Consider the following 17,896-nt stretch of genomic DNA (forward strand, 5'->3'; position numbering starts at 1 on the left):
CTTGGGAAGTCTAGATTGCTTTTTGGGATAAAATTAACATGACAACACAGGCAGAAGGGAATGGACATAAAAGCTCCTGGAGAAGGGAATGACGTGTGTGAATTTTTAGGAGGTGCTGTAACCCACACACCTTGTGTGGTTACTGAGCAATGCAAGTGGCACCTAGACCACAGCAACAGTTAAGATCAAAAGACCTCTACAGCATTGGCAGGGAGCTAGCTGGCTTTTAGCTCAGAGGATAGAGGCTCCTATAGTCAGCTTGACGTCCCAGGTGGCGGTTACACAAGGGTTTATAAAACAAGACTTGCTAATACCCTAGTTAGTATATTGTAGGGAACAGTCATGCAGTGGCTGGGGGCAGGGAAATGGGAAAGGACTAGATGTGATGTCTTTTCCTTTCTTAGCTTCGGTGAAAAGTCTTGATCAGACAGTAACTCTTGGTTTGCTTTATTCATTACCAGCCCAAATGAGGTAGTTATGCTAACTGGCAATCTTTTAGATACTCTTTTATTTGTACATTGTATATTTTCCTCTTTAATTCCTGAGCAGACAAGGGACTCATAAGATAAAGTACCCTTTTTCCTTTCAGACAATTGGAAAAGAGACATAAACTGGCAAAGAATTAACAAGGCAGCCAATAAGCCCCAAATAAACGTCAATGCCAGGCTATTCTAAGCATTACCCTCATGCCAGACACAGCCAAGGTGTTCTTCAGTCGGTATTTGCCATCCTTCTGGGGATATGTGTACAGCAGAACATCATTCATCTATACAAAAAGAAAAGGCAAAATCAATAGTTTGCAATATGTCTTGCAAGCTTAACCATTATTCCTGAGTGGGATGAATGCCCAGAGCCAGCAGTGACTTGACTTCAATTGCATGAATTGTTACTAAAGAGAGGCATGAGTGACAGAGTTCAGATCCAAAACCAAATTTCTCCAAAGCTCAAGGGTGCTTGGATTCTGGATTAGGCACATTTCTTAATTACTAAGGCTGTGTCCAGACTCAGGGGTTTTTTCAAAAAAAGTAGCCTTTTTTCGAAAAAACCTCACCTGCGTCCAGACTCAAGCTGCGTTCTTTCGAAATTAAATCGAAAGAACGCAGCTTTTCTTTCGATGGCGGTAAACCTCATTTCACGAGGAAGAACGCCTTCTTTCGAAAGTTCCTCTTTCGAAAGAAGGCGTTCTTCAATGTAAATAGGGCTTCTTCGAAAGAGAGCATCCAGACTCACTGGATGCTTTCTTTCGAAAAAGCAAGCCGCTTTTTCGAAAGTTCAACGTGCAGTCTAGACGCTCTCTTTCGAAAGAGGCTCTTTCGAAAGTATCTTTCGAAAGAGGCTCTTTCGAAAGAGGCTTGCAGTCTAGACATAGCCTAAGTGTTCAGTACACATGAAATATCTGTTTGTGTTAAAGAAAAGGCTACAGATGATCTGAATGCACCATCTCAGCACATACAAATCCTGGCTAATGCACTTTGAACCTGCAGCTCTGGAGCTATTACCACTGTGTATGCACATTAGTACTCAAAGCTTGGAGAAACTGGCATCCACGATCAGAGAAATCTTCAGAAACGTGGTGCAAGAGTCATGGTGTGCGTACTGAGAAGGCTTGAGAGAGGCAGTGGACATGCCATCCCTTAGTACGGAAAGTGTTACCCTTCACACTGAGCTGTGGACAACCTTGCATTATCTCTCTGAGAATGAAAATAAACTGTGATTAGGGCTGGGCCTTAGCCTAGTTTTCCATTCTCTGTAGTCTTTCAATGAATACATAATTAAATGTGGGTATAAGTTGCAATGATCTTGGGGAAGGTGCCAGGAATCCTACTGTCATGTTTTCCAAGGCCCTACTATGATCTGACTTAACTCAACAAGCATTATCTTCAACAGAGGACCTTACACTGGATGCTTGTGCTGCATCTGATACATGCCAAAGGGTGGAGAGAGAGGAAAAACCCACCCGCTACATAAAGTCCCATCTTCCTACCTAGAACTTGTTTGTTTTTAAAATAGCTTTAAACAAAAAGAGACAAATTCTTCCTTAGTGTAACTCTGCTGGGCTCAATGGATCGAAGTTTGAACCCTGCTGCCCCCCTTCCTGATCATGAGCGTACTTATCGGGGGCAGTGAGCTGCCACCTGGTAATTTCCTTTTCTATGACCTAAACATTTTTCTCTCCTCCCCTGCTCTCACCAAAGCCCTTGCCTGAAAAAAAGGAAAGTGGAATCCTCTGTTTTCTTTGGAGGTTGTGGTTCAGCTTTCTTCCAGAGATGGAACAGTTTCTAATGGTTAGAGAAGGGAGACTTGGACTTAGGACTCATGGGGTATGTCTACACTACATGGCTCTGTCGACGGAGCCATGTAGATTTGTTTATTGGGCAAAGGGAAATGAAGCTGCGATTTAAATAATCACGGCTTCATTTAAATTTACATGGCTGCCGCGCTGAGCCGACAAACAGCTGATCCAACAAACAGCTGATCAGCTGTTTGTCGGCTCAGCGCGCTAGTCTGGATGCTCCCCTGCCGACATCAAAGCCCTTTGTCGGCGGCCCCGGTAAACCTCATCCCACGAGGAATAACGGGGCTGCCGACAAAGGGCTTTGTCGGCAGGGGAGCATCCAGACTAGCGCGCTGAGCCGACAAACAGCTGATCAGCTGTTTGTCGGCTCAGTGCGGCAGCCATGTAAATTTAAATGAAGCCGTGATTATTTAAATCGCAGCTTCATTTCCCTTTGCCTATCTGTCTAATCTACATGCCTCCATCGACGAGGCATGTAGTCTAGACACACCCATGGAGTAAAAACCTGGCCACTCTGAAATCAATGATAAAGCTCCCATTGACTTCAGTAGGTTCACCGCAGGTTCTGTTCTTGGTGCAGCCACTATCTGACATAGGGCAGATCTGTGCCTCAGTTGCCAATATTTAAAATGGGGTATGTACTTCTCAGGGCTGAGGCTTAATTTGTTAGTATTTGTAAAGTTCTTTGAGACCCTCACATGAAAAGTGTTATTACATTCAAACGATAACTATAAGAAGGAAGAAAAGTCTTCAGCTACAGGCTCTATTCTAAAGTGAAGTGTTTACTCCTCTAATGGCATTGCAATAAAATTTCCATAGAACTGGGTGACAAATGGCTTGTCATGGAGTTTTTATACCATTTACTTATTGCTTCATAAATTACCAGCTGTGCTAACATTAATCTAATCAGCACAGTGACACTTGCACTGTACTGATCATATTATGATTCTCCGTTGAACCAGGGCTGTGCATAGCCACAGAGGGGAATTCATCACATCTTACTGGAAAGTGGGGATCAGAGCGTTTAAGGGAGGTAAACCTATAATAAACACTTCATTGAAAAGAATCTGGAATAAACTATTGTTTGTTTGATCCCACTGGAGGGATAGGCCTTTTAATTGAAGCTAGTATCTGCTGGGATTGCAGCAATTGCTAAAAAAAGAAAGGAAGACTTTTTATTAGCACATGACAATGACCTTGATTTTCTTCTGTTTATTTTCACTTTCACTTGGAGATCCTGCCAGAGAGAGGAAGACAGAGACAGAGGATCCCTTATATTTTCAAAAGTTACTGGATTACAAGAGAAAGCAGTCTTCTCCTTTGCCACAAACTTTGGGGTCATTCCAAACACAGAAAAGGCAGCTAAGGAAGGACACTAAACCACACACATACACAAAAATACTCATAAAAACACAGTATCTTCCTAGCATGTATTGCTCTGCCTCTTTGGCTGCAAACCCTATTTATTTTATTTATAAAAAAATATTTTTAAAAGCCAAGGCACTCTTTCATTGTTGGTTAACGAAGCCACCCCCCAGTGCATTCTGTTGCCATGGCAGCCTTGATTAGTATCCCAAGATTTTATTAATCACTGATGATGGCTCTGTTTTGTAATTGCCCTCTGAAGGTGGGGGGTTGTTTTTTCTTCTCTTTTGCCATGCTGCATAAAGAGAAGAAATGTGGCTCCAGTCTCTTAAAGGTCCCACTAACAATGACTTGTCTCAATAAAATTAGGATGATTTTTTTTCAGTTTGCGGGATCTTACTTGTATCTTATTATCTTCCACCCTCTCCACTTTTCTAGGACACAGAGAATTTCTACTAATAGATCCTCCCTTAAGGGATGGCTTTGTCTGATCAATGTACTCCTTCACACCTGTCAACTTTCCCTAGCTCCTAGTTTAAAAACTGCTCTAGAACCTTTTTAATTTTAAGTGCCAACTCTATAGTTCCATTTTGATTTACATGGAGGCCATCCTTCCTGTATAGGCTCCCCTTTCCTCCAAAATTGCCCCAATTCTTAATAAATCTAACCTCCTCCGTCCTAAACCATTGTTCTCATCCATGCATTGAGACCCTGCAGTTCTGCCTGTCTAACTGGCACGGCATGTGGAACTGGAAACATTGCAGAGAACGTTACCATGGAGATCCTGGATTTCAGTCTCTTACCTATCAGCCTAAATTTGGCCTCCAGGACCTTTCTCCTATCCTTCCCCATGTCATTGGTTCCTATAAATACCATGATCAGTGGCTCTTCCAAAGCACTACACATAAGTCTGTCTATATGTCTCCACAACCCTCACGTCAGGTTGACAAGTCACCATGTGGTTTTCCTGGACATCACAAGCCCAGTTGTTTCTGATTGAATCCCTCATTGCTAACACCTGTCTCTATGTAATAACTGGAGTTCCCTCCCCCCAAGAGGTATCTGTAGTACAAGAGGATACCACAACATCATCTGGAAGGATAGTCCGAACTATGGGATTATTTTCCCCTGCTCCACTTGGATGTTCTCCTTCCCTGAGACTTTCACATTCCTCAACACAGAGGCTGTCTGACCAGATGTGAGACCGCCCTACTGTGTCCCTGAAAGTCTAATCTATGTAAGTCTCTGCCTCCCTTAGTTCTTTCAGTTTAGCCACCCTGATCTCCAAAGCCTGTGTATATTCTTGGAGGGCCAGGAGCTCTTTGCACCAAATGCACACACATGCCACCTGCCCATAGGGTAAGAAATCATACATGCTACATTGGGTGCAATAAACTGGATAGCTCCCACTCCATTGTTGGGCTTCTGCTTGCATTCTCTTTTAATTTAATTCATAATTTCTTGATGTTTATTTTTTTAAATCAGGTGGTTTTGGTTTAGTTTAAAGAAGTTTAAAGAAAGTTGAGTTTTAAGTGTATCTAGACGGCATCAAACTGCCTCTAAACTCCCTAGCAAAACTCCCATTAGCCCACCTTTTATTTCTTATCTTTTGACTGAAGTACCTGACAATGCTTTTGGGACCATCTAATGATCCTTAGTTCACTTTTAATTACAAGTCTTTTGTTACACTAATCACACTGCCTCTGTTTATAATACAACTTCCTGCTGCAAAAGCTGTGCTGCTCCCAGCTTCCAAATTCATCATAGCCACTCGGCCTGTGTTGCAGTTAACATTGCTGGAGCGGAGCTCTGGGCCCTGAATATTCATGGTGTTTGAGCATCTCTGGCCCATATAACTTGCTGCCTATGCCCACGTCCCACATTTGTGCTCTTCTGCACCATTGCGGTGGCACTGCCCATTGGATACCTATCCCATGGTTCCCTGCACAGCTTTTTGAATAGTGGCTTCTGAAAGGTAAAGAAAGATGCTCTGGCAGCCTCTGGGAGTCCCACGGGAATTGTGATAGAGGATATCAAATTGCCCCAATCCTTGGGGATGTCTTTGTCTTTGGGAAGTGGAGGCCAGACTAAATACTCAACTCTCACTCCTTGCTTAGTTTCCAGAAACTCCTGCCATATGTGTGATTGTCCTAAGGATTTTACAGTATTTTTCTCTGTGGGGTCCTATGTTGCCTCCACTTACATGGATGGTAAAACTTCTATTGACTTAGTTTTTACTGAAATTTTGAAAATCAGTTGTTGGAGGTCTGAGGTAAGGAGGTGGAGACCTTTCTGGCAATGCCTGTGAAGAGCCAGAGACCAAGACTAGCAGCTGATAGAGTTGTTGTTATAATCATGAGGCAACATTGCACGAAGTGGGCTACTCTGGAGCCAGATTCCCAAAGTTGATATTCAGCGTGTGGAGCACCACTTTTGGGTCCTGATGACCATTACATACTTCAAACCTATTGTGTTCTCAAGACTTGGGATAAACAGAAGTAACTATATATGCTGAAGGAGAGTTTCACAGACCTCTTTGGTGAACTAGATTCAACACTGCAGTTCCAGATCACAAGGAGAAAAATGGCCAGGAAAAAGCTTGCGCAAACTGGCTGCCCTGGATAGTTATTAGTCAGTTGGGCACTCGTTTAAGATTAGGAAGACCCCAGTGGATGCAACTGTCATAGAGGTTTGCATGGCAATACATAGCATCATAGGTTTGAGATTAAGGAAGGTCAATGTGCCAGAGATCACCGAGGGTTTTAAATGACTGGGGTTCTTGAACTGCACAGGAGATATAGATTAAACTAATATTTCCATTTTGTGCCCCCATCACACACTCTCCCCCTCTCTCAGATCACAAATACATTCCCTCTCTCTAACTCTTCTCCCTCAGTTCCTTTCATCACAATCCTTTCTAAATATGGTGTGAACCCAATAACATTACAAAAATGAGTGGTCCTGTAGCACCGTAGAGCACTTCTACACAGCAGGGCTAAACTCAAAATAAGCTACGCAACTTGAGCTATGCTAATTGCATAGCTTAAGTCGTAATAGCTTATTTCGACTTTTGGTGCTGTCTACACAGCAGTTATTTTGAGATAAAGCACTCTTCCCCCAACTTCCCTTCCTCATTTTATGAGGAGTGTTAGAGGAGTCGGAATAAGAAGTCCTCCAGCTGGACATTATTTTGACATTATTCTGAAATAACATAGACTGCATCTACATGACACGAAATTATTTTAATATCATTTCAGTTATTCCGAAAGAACTCAGCTGTGTAGACATACTCCCAGAAACTAATAAAAAATGTAGATAGTATCATGAACTTTTGTGGGCATCATCTGAAGAAGTGGGTTGTGCCCACAAAAGCTCATAGAATCATAATCCTAGAATACTAGGACTGGAAAGGACCTCGAGAGGTCATTGAATCCAGTCCCCTGCACTCATGGCAGGACCAAATACTGTCTAGACCATCTCTGATAGACATTTATCAAACCTACTCTTAAATATCTCCAGAGATGGGGATTCCACAACCTTCCTGGGCAATTTATTCCAGTGTTTGACTACCCTGACAGTTAGGAACTTTTTCCTAATGTCCAACCTAAACCTCCCTTGCTGCAGTTTAAGCCCATTGCTTCTTGTTTTATCCTCAGAGGACAAGATGAACAAGTTTTCTCCTTCCTCCTTATGACACCTTTTTAGATACCTGAAAATAGCTATCATGTCCCCCCTCAGTCTTCTCTTTTCTAAACTAAACAAACCCAATTCCTTCAGCCTTCCCTCATAGGTCATGTTCTCTAAACCTTTAATCATTCTCGTTCTTCTTCTCTGGACCCTCTCCAATTTCTGCACATCTTTCTTGAAATGCGGTGCCCAGAACTGGACACAATACTCCAACTGAGGCCTAACCAGCGCAAAGTAGAGCGGAAGAATGACTTCTCATGTCTTGCTCACAACACACCTGTTAATGCATGATACTGCCTATATTTTTTTTTTTTGTTAGTTTCTAAGGTACTACAGGACCACTCATTGTTTTAAGTTACAGACTAACATGGCTACCTCTCTGAGACCAATAACATTACAGTTCACATTGAATTTTCAAATCTATGATGTTCAAGTGGATTCAAAATAAATTCACCTACCCCTAGTACTAACTAAATCCAATTAATTTATTCCATAGAAATGCCAGCCACACATTTGATTGTCCTAACATCATGCTGCAAAGGTCCTCTGTTGCTCTCAGATCAGTCAATGATAAAACTATTAACTTCAAGGGTGCAGGATTGAGCCTGAAGCTGGGATGGCATTGTACTTCTCTGACTCTTGCTAAACTCCAGCCCGCTTGTCTGGAGTATTGAACAAAATCTCCTAGCCAATGACAGCTTCCCCAGCCTCATGTCCAACACAAGCAGCTTTTGTAGAGAAATTCTTGGAAATGTGAGATAAGAGTCTCTGAATCGAAGAGTCCTGTAGTTGCAGATTGGGTGTGTGTGCGATTAGGAGGCCTGCCAGCTTCAGCAGCTCATTCTGCGCTCTCTGCAAAGAGGCTCCAGCATCCGTGTAAACAGAGACTGGAAAAAGGAAACAGGCGCCCAGCAAAACACTCCAAACATCCTGCCAGGAAACACCAGATTCAACAATACCATCAACTTGCACAGCCAGCCAGCTCCTTTAGCCTTGCAGTAGCCTGGCAGAGCCTGGCATACACAATAGACATTACGCACTTGCATAAAATACATGCATGGCTTACACACACACTTACACCAAAATATTTCAGGCCAAATTCTGATCCCTCTGGAGTTTTGCCAGTAACTTCAATAGAATTAGGGTCTTGCTTTTAGAATATTCATCAGGATTTTGAATGAATGATGATTTGAAAATCTAGGGTTTTCCCTTGGAAGTTTTTTTTCTAGTACAGTTAAAAGTCAAATCCAGAGGTTTTCATAGCTGGACTAACAGGGGTTGCTGGAGGTCAGCCCTGAGATGCATTGGTGGACCTCTGCCTAGTACTGAAGAGTCTTGCAGGTCAATATGTATATAGATCGGGGTGGGTAAATACCAGCTCGTGGGCCGGATCCAGTCTGTTAGGGTTAGCTCCTGGTGGACCCCCACCAATATATTTACCTGCCTGGTAGCAGGTACTGGTGATGGCAGCTTGTGCTGGCTGCAGATCACTGTTTCCAGCCAATGGGAGCTATGGGAAGTGTTGTCCCAGTCTGGGCTGCTTCCTGCTGCTTCCGTTGGCCATGAATGGTGATCCACGGCCAACAGGAGCTGCAAACAATAGTACCCGTGGCCATGAAAGTAAATATAGCAGTGTCGGCCCGCCAGGGACTAACCCTGGCAAACAGTTGCTGTGTTATTGCCCACCCTGATATAGATGCTTAACCAGTGCTGGTGATTAGATGTGGGTGCTGCAGGCCAAGATTGTTTGTATTGGCAGAGATGAGTTGAAGGGTTTCAGGGATGATCTAGAAGATGTGTGTGATGTGGCCTTTCATATCAGAAGCATATTTTTATAAAGCATATGAATGATGTATCCGAGATGTGCTTTATGTAAGGTGTCGAGGTATTTCTGAATATAATTATCCCATCTGTATGCATATACTTTTTTTTGTACCTGAAATTAGCAATATTGACCTATGTATCTGTATTTCATATTTGCTGCATTGGGACACTCCTCCTGCTGACATTTCAGGTGCAATGGAAAAGCCAGACAGGGCTGCAGGCCCGTCAGCTAGAAAACGGACTATGAATAGGCTTGGTCTTCCTATGGACATTTCATAATGCTATTGACTTATGGATGGCAGAGTCATGTGATCTGCTCACCTGACAATCGCATCTTGGACTACTGAACTGTTCCATAGGGAGATGGGAAATCAAACAAAGGTTTGTTGCCTTAAGGAAATTCTATACAAGACAGTGAAGGAAAAAAATGATAGTCTTCAGCTTCATGTCTGCTTCTCCTGCCCCGCCCCATCCCAAAAAGATACTTGAAAACATCTGGAAACAAAAGAATTTTAACTGATGGGGCAGGTGAGGGGAGAGAACTGCTGGACCCAGGCTAAGAGTTACCTGTCCTGTGAAAGACTACCTGAAATAAAGTCTAGAGTGAGGAAACTATTATTTGTAACCAGTTTCTTTAGTGAATCTAGCATAGATAGCATGCTTTGTATCCTTTGCTGGGTCTTCCAAGAGCTGATCTCAATGCACGCCCGTACGCAGGAATTTCTGTGGAAGAGGTGTGCTTTTTTTTTGTTTTTTTTTTTTGTAAATGTGGACCTCTATTTTTTTCAAATATAAGGGAGTCCAAAATAGTCATGCAATGAGTGTGCTTTAGAGAAGTTAATGGAAACATTTGAGTGGAAATAGTGATTGGTAAAATGATTTTGTTATAACATACTAAACATGTATACAGAAATAAAGGTTTTATAGAAATTACCTTCTGGGATCATGGCAGGCAGCATGGCCACCATGGCCCCCCACTCCCTAGACTTCCTCTGCCTGATGCTGCTCTACCTGGTTGGTGAGGCCAGCACTGGGTGAGTGTGTGCAGGACTGCCGGACCCAGGCTGCTCTTCATAGGTGGGGGCACCATTCCCCCAGCCCTGCCGTGTTGCCACCGGCCCTGCCTGCCCATCCCCCCACAACACAGTGCTTTCCCATCCCCCAACACAATGGTTCTCAAACTTTTTGGCCCATGGCCCACCTGGCTCAATGCAAACCTTTCCATGGACCACCTATTCCTAATGGAAAGTCACCGTTAATTACATAATTATTCCTGAGCCTTTTTCCTAGTGCTGGCAACTAGGCAGAATGGTTTAATTTAACCAGTGAAAGAGGAAATATTCATTTAAACGATTACACACACTAAGTGCTTTAACTTTCCCATGTTACTTTATCAAACTTCATTTTAAATAAAGTAAACTATTAATTTACATCCAACACAAAAGGTTACCATGTTTTCTTTCTTTATGGCAGGGTTGGGGAACTTTTTTGGGGTTGGGAGGCCACTGATCCACAGAAAAATCAGGTGGGGACCACAAAACCCTCCAAAAATCCCCAATCCTCACTGATGTGGCCTCCAAATATGAGACTCTTCTGGTGCTCCAGCACCACTAGGAGAAGGGAATAAGGAGGGAGGCCTGAGGTTCAGGATTTCCCACTAACCAGATTTATTCTTCTGTAGTTCCAGGGTTAGTGGATTTTGTGGACTCTTCTGGGGTTGGGACAAAAATAGTCAGGGGCGGCCTGTGAGCCTAGGCAAACTAGGCAGTTGCCTAGGGCACCGCCGGCCCGGGTGCCCTGTGATGACATCACAGCCATTGATGGCCATGTAGGCGGGGGTGCCAATTGCACCTTCGGCCTGGGGCGCCTGCTGCCGCAGCCAGCCTCAGGCCACTCCTGGGTCTAGTGTGTGGGACAGATCTGCCAATGAGAGGAATGGGGTACAGGATCTGGGCAGGAGGTGGGGTGCAGGAAGGGGTGAAGTGTGAGGTCTGGATGGGAGGAAAGGTACAGGAGCAAGCTGGGAGTAGGATGTCAGGCGGGGGCGGTGCAGGAGCAAGGGAAGGTGCAGGCGCAGGGTGGGAATGCTGGGTTCTGCAGGATGGTGGAGTATGTAGGGGTCTGGGAATCAGGGGGTGGGGTACTTACTTGTCTTGCACCCCGCACTGGTCCCAGGCTCCACCTCCCACTACTTCCATTGTCCGGATTCCGTTGGAGTGCCAGCTCTGGCTTCCCACTGAGGCAGGAGTGGGAGAAAGCCCTGAGACTTGCTATGCAATCTGGCTTGCGGGGAAGAAGCACTTCCCTTCCCTCTCCCCCGCCTGGGGGAACAATAGGGTGCCCGTGTGCTGCTGTTCCCCCAGCTGGGAGAAGGGGAGTGCTTCTTCCCCACAAACCAGATAACACAGTGAGGGTCGGGGCTTTCTCTTTTCTCCCCAGGTGGGAAGCTGGCTTTGGCACTCAAACTGCATGGGGCAGAGGGAGGCAGGAGGGTGAGGCTTCAGCACCAGCATAGGCTCCCCGCTGCAGGGGGAAAGACAGATGCTGAGCTCGAGCTGTGGACCACCAGGAAGGTGGCCGTGGAGCACCCTCATGCTGACTTGGGGACAATGATGGGGTGTGTTCGCACCCTTCGCATCCCCCTGTGTACGGGCCTGTAGTGTCTGTATCTTCTGCAACTGGGTGAGGCCTTGCCTGTGAGCTTGCTGGTGGAGGCTTACCCAGGTAAAAGGGGGCCCAGCGTGGGAGAAAAAAGACAGACTCGGTGATATTTTCAGCACCCGAGTGGGCATACCAGGAGTAACAAACTGTCACAGTATGCTCTATGTCAAGTATGAGATACAGTGGCAGAGCTGTGCAGCAATCTCCTTATTGTTTTAACAGGACAAATAGATGAGTCAACGTACCCAGCGAATGATTGTGGCTTGACAGATTCTGCATTATTACAGGGGACAGAGAGTAATGCAAACACATTTGCAGTTTAACATGAGAGTTGTTTTATTCAGCAATCATTTCCCCCTTTTTATGGCCTACAGTTAATGTAAAGTCTTCAGCTGCCAAGGGGATTATTTCACTCTTTGCAGCTGACACCCAGGTCTGAGTAGCACAGTCTTTAGCTGAAGTGAGATACTGTTCCTCAAATGGAAACTGCTGCCACAAAGACCCGTAATAAATGTACCCTTATTTCAGTGTTTTGTTCATTTTGGTAATACTCTCTGACTCTCAAGATATCCCTGGAGAGTGGAACGAGGGTTACAGGGATGCCAAAATAGGTCTCGAAATAGTGAGCGCGTTCAAAAGACACAGGGTAGCTATTTTGGGATACTTTTAGTATCCTGAAATAGAACCGCTGTGTAGACCTACCCTGACAGAACAAGTTCAGAGGGCATGTCTACACTAGGAAATGATTTCAAAATACAGTAACTAAATTTGAAATAACTCCCAAAATAACAAAATCGAAATAGCATGTCCCCATTACAGGGGAACTTCAAAATTAATCTGAGGCAAGCTCCATTATTGTGGACACGCTACCTCGACTTAGAGCCCCAGGAAGCAGTAGGGAGTAATTACTTTGAACTACTCCCAGAGTAATTCAAAGTAATTTTGAAATAGCAGTAGTAGAGCATTCACACTAATGCTATTTTGAAATACTTATTTTAAAATAGTTATTATTCCCTGAGGAAAGCAGGAGTACGGATTTTTGAAATGACCAGCCCTTTATTTTGAAATAGTGTGGATCCTCCGCTTATTATTTTGAAATAAGGGGGATTATTTTGAAATACCTCCCTAGTGCAGACCAGGGCAGAGTTAACTACCATAGAGCTGGATGGGCCACTCTCCATAAGGTCAAATCCTTGTCCAGCTTGAAAACAGTGGTCATTCTGACAGGCTTAAAAATGGCTAAGGTTTGAACAGCAGTGCTATTGTTTCAAGCTGACCAAGCAGACTCAGTAAAAGAGCATTGCAGAGATATCACATCATGAACATTTTGGCTAGACCCATTACTTCCACTACATGAAAATTTGAGTTTTGCAGACCAATGAAGCCATCAAAGAAGCACAAGGCAACATAGTGTCTCTCACAATCAATTTGGTTTGTCATGATGAAGCAGACAGTGAAGCTGAGCAGTAAGCGAGGAGGCTTTTACATGCAACAGAAATAATCAGAAGAGAAAACATGAAGAATCCATGGCAAAGTATGTGTCTTTGGTATAAATATTCTCTTCTTTTCATGTTTGCCCCAGTGAAACTTTCCTTCTTTAATATTTAGAAAGTCTCCAGTAAATCCAGTATTCTAGGCATTTATCCTATGACTTTAAATTAAATTCTGCACTATATTGTAATAACACTACTCAAAATACCCATGGCACATTTCCTTTGAGGATCTCAAAGAACTTTTCAGACATCAATAAATTAAGCATAACAAGACCTTAGAATGCAGTAACTATCAATATCCCTATGGTACAGAGGTGTAGAAAGGCAAAGTGATTTGCCTGTGGTTATTGAGTGAACTAGCTGCAGAGCGGAGAATAGAACCTGGGGCTATGTCTACTCTACAAGTTTTTAGTGCAAAAATGGCTGTTTTTGTGCAAAAACCAGCAGAGTGTCCACACCTCAAGCAGGTTTTTGTTGGGGGAAAAAAATACAGTAAATCGACAGGACAGAGGGCTTTTGCTGGTAGAGTTATTCCTCGTGTGATAACTCCATGAGGAATAGCTCCTTTTTGCTCTAAAGCTCTTGCGCAAAAAGGCATGTGTGGATGCTCAGTAGCGCAAAAAGAGCCTATCAGAAAAAGCACAGGTGCCCTGATGGCCATTCTATTAATGGCAATCAGAGCTTTCTTGTTTGAGTGTCCATGCAGTGTGAATGCTCTCTTGCGCAAAAGCTCATGGCTTTTGCCATGTGCTTTTGAGGTGTAGACGTGCTTTTGCAGAAGATCTCTTCAGGAAAAAAGCTTGTTGTGCAAAAACTCTGCAGTGTAGACAAAGCCCAGGAGTCTTGAGTCTCGGATCTCTGCTGTAGCCACTAGCCAATGTTCTCTAATGCAAAAGTAAAATCATGAGTTTTTAAAAAAAACACATTAGAAAAAATGCTGGGGGAGCAGATCTTCTAGACAAATATGAAGAGAAGCTATGTTTCCAGAAAGAAAGAATGTGTTGTAAACAACAGATATAATAACTAGGTACTGTACACACATGAACAAATGGGGAACTGGAACTAGAACCCACATCTTTGAGCTCCAAAAACATGTTTTATCGCTGGAGCCTAAAGAGAGATTTTTAGGTGCTGCCAGTAGAAGTTTCCTTATCCTCTCGGTTGGTCAGACATTAAGGACCAAATTTTAAAAAGCGCTCAGTTCCCACAATTAGAAGCTGATTTTTTCAAGATCCAACCTGTCACAGGGTGACTGACACATTAAGGAGAGACAGGTCCAGCTGCTCCTCTGATACCCTTACATCACCTTTCTTGGTGGAGAAAATGAGCAGGCATAGTGCACACAGATCATGTAGCGAAATCCTTCTGGGGTGAAGATATAAGAAATTTGTGGAGAGCCACTGGGAGAGAAGGGAGGCTATGTAGGAAAGCCTAAGAATCACTGATTTGTAGTGAGCAGGGACAGACTCAGAGGACCATAGGAGAGTCTGAGAGGTAAGAACAAAGCCCCAAAATAGGTTGAAGAATGTGTGAATTTCCTGAGAGGGAAGACAAAACAGACTCTCAGGTAGGAGGCAATTATCAGAGGAGTAGCCCTGTTATCTGGATCTGCAAAAGCGACAAGGAGTCCTGTGGCACTTTAGGGTGTGTCTAAACTACACCCCTCTGCCGACAGAGGGATGTAGATTAGGCACATCACTATTGAAAATGAAGTGGGGATTTAAATATTCCGCACTTCATTTGAATAAAAATGGCCGCGGCACTTTGCTGGCAAAAAGCGGCAGTCTAGACGGGGATTGGTTGACAAGGAAAGCCTTTTCCGACTGACCCCTTATGCCTCGTGCAACGAGCTTTACAGGATCAGTCGGAAAAGGTTTTCCTTGTCGACTAATCCCCATCTAGACTGCCGCTTTTTGCAAAAAGCGGCAGCCATTTTTATTCAAATGAAGCATGGGATATTTAAATCCCCACTTCATTTTCAATAGTGATGTGCCTAATCTACATCCCTCTGTCGGCAGAGGGGTGTAGTTTAGACACACCCTTATAGACAAACATGTATTGGAACATAAGCTCTCATGGGCAAAGACCCACTGTGTCATATATAGGAGGCAGAGTGCCCACTTTGGGACTGGGGATGGCAGACTTGTGTGTGTTTTGGGGTTGGGTACCCTGAAAGGGCTGGACTTTTTTCTTTAATGATTTAACCAGAAGGCAACGTAATTAGAGTAACCAAACCAGGCTGTCCTGAGGAGAAACCAAGTTAATTTTTAACCCGAAGTCAAAGAGGATAGGCCACCCTGCAACCTAGCCACTCTCTCACTGTGCTGAGCTCTTTTAAAATTCTGATGCTACTTGTGGGCACTGAGCCCTTCTGAAAAGTAAATCCTAGAAGTCAATATCTCTCAATCCATGCACACATACTAGTCTGGCTTAAACTACCTGACAGTGGCAGCCCCAATTTGCACAAGCTCAGCTATAGGTTAGAGCCATAGTCATTCTCTTTTGCTGTCATGGAAACCCACGATATGATATAAGAGCCAATAAACCAGTGAAATATCCTTACCAAGAACAAATGCCGAGGATGTCTGTTTTTCCCGGATACTTTCATCAGTGTTCCTTCTTTTAGAAACTCCTGAGGAAGGAAACAGGGACATCAGTATCATTGGTGTGAACACTGAAAACCCTTCAAAGTGAAGGGACTGTGTTAAATGCTTTTGCCTTTACTTGAGGAGATTCCTGTCTCGGCTCGCCTGATCCTCCTTGTGACAATAAGGATTATTCATTATTTGGATCAGCTCTATCTCACATGGGTCAGCCAAGTATAAGTGTTGCTCCTCTTCACTATTTACTTTCATACCAGTAGTATACATTTTTCCGGGACAGGGCTGTTTCTTGCTCACTTCCCCACTATCAGTTGTGTTTATACAGAAATGACTCTGTCGGGTAGTGGAGCCAACATTTCACTGTCTCTAATAAAAAGACATTCACTTTTTAAATACCCCCTTACAATGAGACTGAACCAATAAACACCAGGTGAACATGGGCTACAAGATTATTAGTATCACAGCACATCAGCTTATGCACACATGCAAACCCTCCCCCCCCCCCCCCCCCGATAAATACACCCAGCTCTTCTCAAGCCAGTAAAGACAATGGACTACTAGATTCTGATCTCAGTAACATGAAATCAGATCCAGAGTAGCTCTGTTGAATCCAATGGAATTAGTATAGATGTACACAGCTATAAATGAGATCAAGATCTGACTTACTGTTCCCTTCCAGAATAATTTACTATTGAAGGGCCTAATTTTGCCCTTCTCATGAATTAGGGATGGTAAAATCAGGCTCCAAGTGAAAACGCTACCTAACAAGTGATAGTGACAACACTAACATGGTAGAGGAAAAGATAGACAAGGGCTGCAGTGGTGAGATTCTGAGGTTCTTTAGGTTAGTAGTGTGAGTGCTTTGAGAAGCAGCTTGAATGTGATGTGGAAGACAAGGCAAAGCTAGTGAAAAGATATTTTAAGGGGGACGTGTGTGTTGTCTGTCATACAGACACTCCTGTTTCTGTATCACTTACTTTTCATGTAATATATCATTTGTATCTCTGGGGAATTCTCAATAATGAAAACAAGTCATTTCCCTTCACACTAGGCTCTTCACCCAGCCAAACACTACTGCAAAGCTCCGAGGCTAACAGTCTGTACTTGCCAGCACTAGAGAACTTTAAACATGGACATTACTGCGGGGAAAAATAGCAATTATAATGTCATACACTGTACTAGTGACCTTTGGGTACAGCTGCAGCAGAGCATTGATAGCTACTTTGCTTAGAAAAGAGGGGCTGCTCCTGTCATTCCTAATGAGACATTTGGCATGTTTGTCTCCGTGCTGGCAGAGTGAAGGCCTTTTACATAAACCAGTGCTTCAACACTTATCAGAGTGGCCGAGTAAAAAACACCTGTGGACATGAGGTCTGAAATCTCGTCATCTACACAGACAGAAATAAAGCTGGCTGAAAACAATGTCCTTATCAGAGGAGGTCCAATTGCAGTACTCACCCTTCCTGGCTGGAGGAGGTTGCTTTGCCCCCTGACACTGTGTTCAATATTTACCAGCTTTTGTAAGCTTTCCTGAGGGAAAGAAAGAGAGTTTAGGAGTGTAGGATTACTGTTCTTTACACAAGCCGACGTACCCTCCCCTCAGTTCCTCCTGGCCATTGTATTTCTCTGACATTAAGCAGTCTGGTGTCAAAAGCAGAGACACCCAGACAGGGCTGAGTCAAATGGGATTTTAGACCCAGATAGACTTATTGGGGCCTAACAGTTCTGTGGGGCTTTATCGAGCTGTTTCCCCATCTGTGGTTGGGTTACCATATATCTAACTATTACTCACACTCGCAGCTTCTTATCCACATGTAGTGTCCAATGCCCATAGCTCTGTAGTGACATTTTTCCTTCACAAACCAGGAAGCCAGGAGCTCGAAGCAAAGTATGCCATCCTCCTCCCCCTGCAAATACTTGTACACCCCAAAGGGTCCATACATCACTGTCTCCTTTTTTACTCAAGA

The 17,896-nt window shown here is 43.8% G+C and overlaps 1 protein-coding gene and 1 long non-coding RNA gene across 6 annotated transcripts in view; one reads left to right on the forward strand and one right to left on the reverse strand.

Annotated features, from left to right (window-relative positions):
* The window catches only part of FGD5 (FYVE, RhoGEF and PH domain containing 5), a 189,523-nt gene that overhangs the window by 25,902 nt on the left and 145,725 nt on the right, over positions 1–17,896 (reverse strand). For all 5 annotated transcript variants that reach the window (XM_025189555.2, XM_025189558.2, XM_025189554.2 and 2 more), the window contains exons 11-13: positions 17,388–17,459; positions 15,890–15,958; positions 683–766 (exon numbers count right to left, since the gene is read on the reverse strand). In XM_025189555.2, coding sequence (XP_025045340.2) covers positions 683–766; positions 15,890–15,958; positions 17,388–17,459 — 225 coding nt within the window. The remainder of the gene's footprint in view (positions 1–682; positions 767–15,889; positions 15,959–17,387; positions 17,460–17,896) is intronic.
* Positions 1–17,896, forward strand: part of LOC142830923 (uncharacterized) — a 120,993-nt gene that overhangs the window by 5,659 nt on the left and 97,438 nt on the right. The window lies entirely within an intron of this gene.

The sequence above is a fragment of the Pelodiscus sinensis genome, chromosome 11, assembly GCF_049634645.1.
Source record: "Pelodiscus sinensis isolate JC-2024 chromosome 11, ASM4963464v1, whole genome shotgun sequence".
In the NCBI taxonomy this organism is placed as follows: domain Eukaryota; kingdom Metazoa; phylum Chordata; order Testudines; family Trionychidae; genus Pelodiscus; species Pelodiscus sinensis.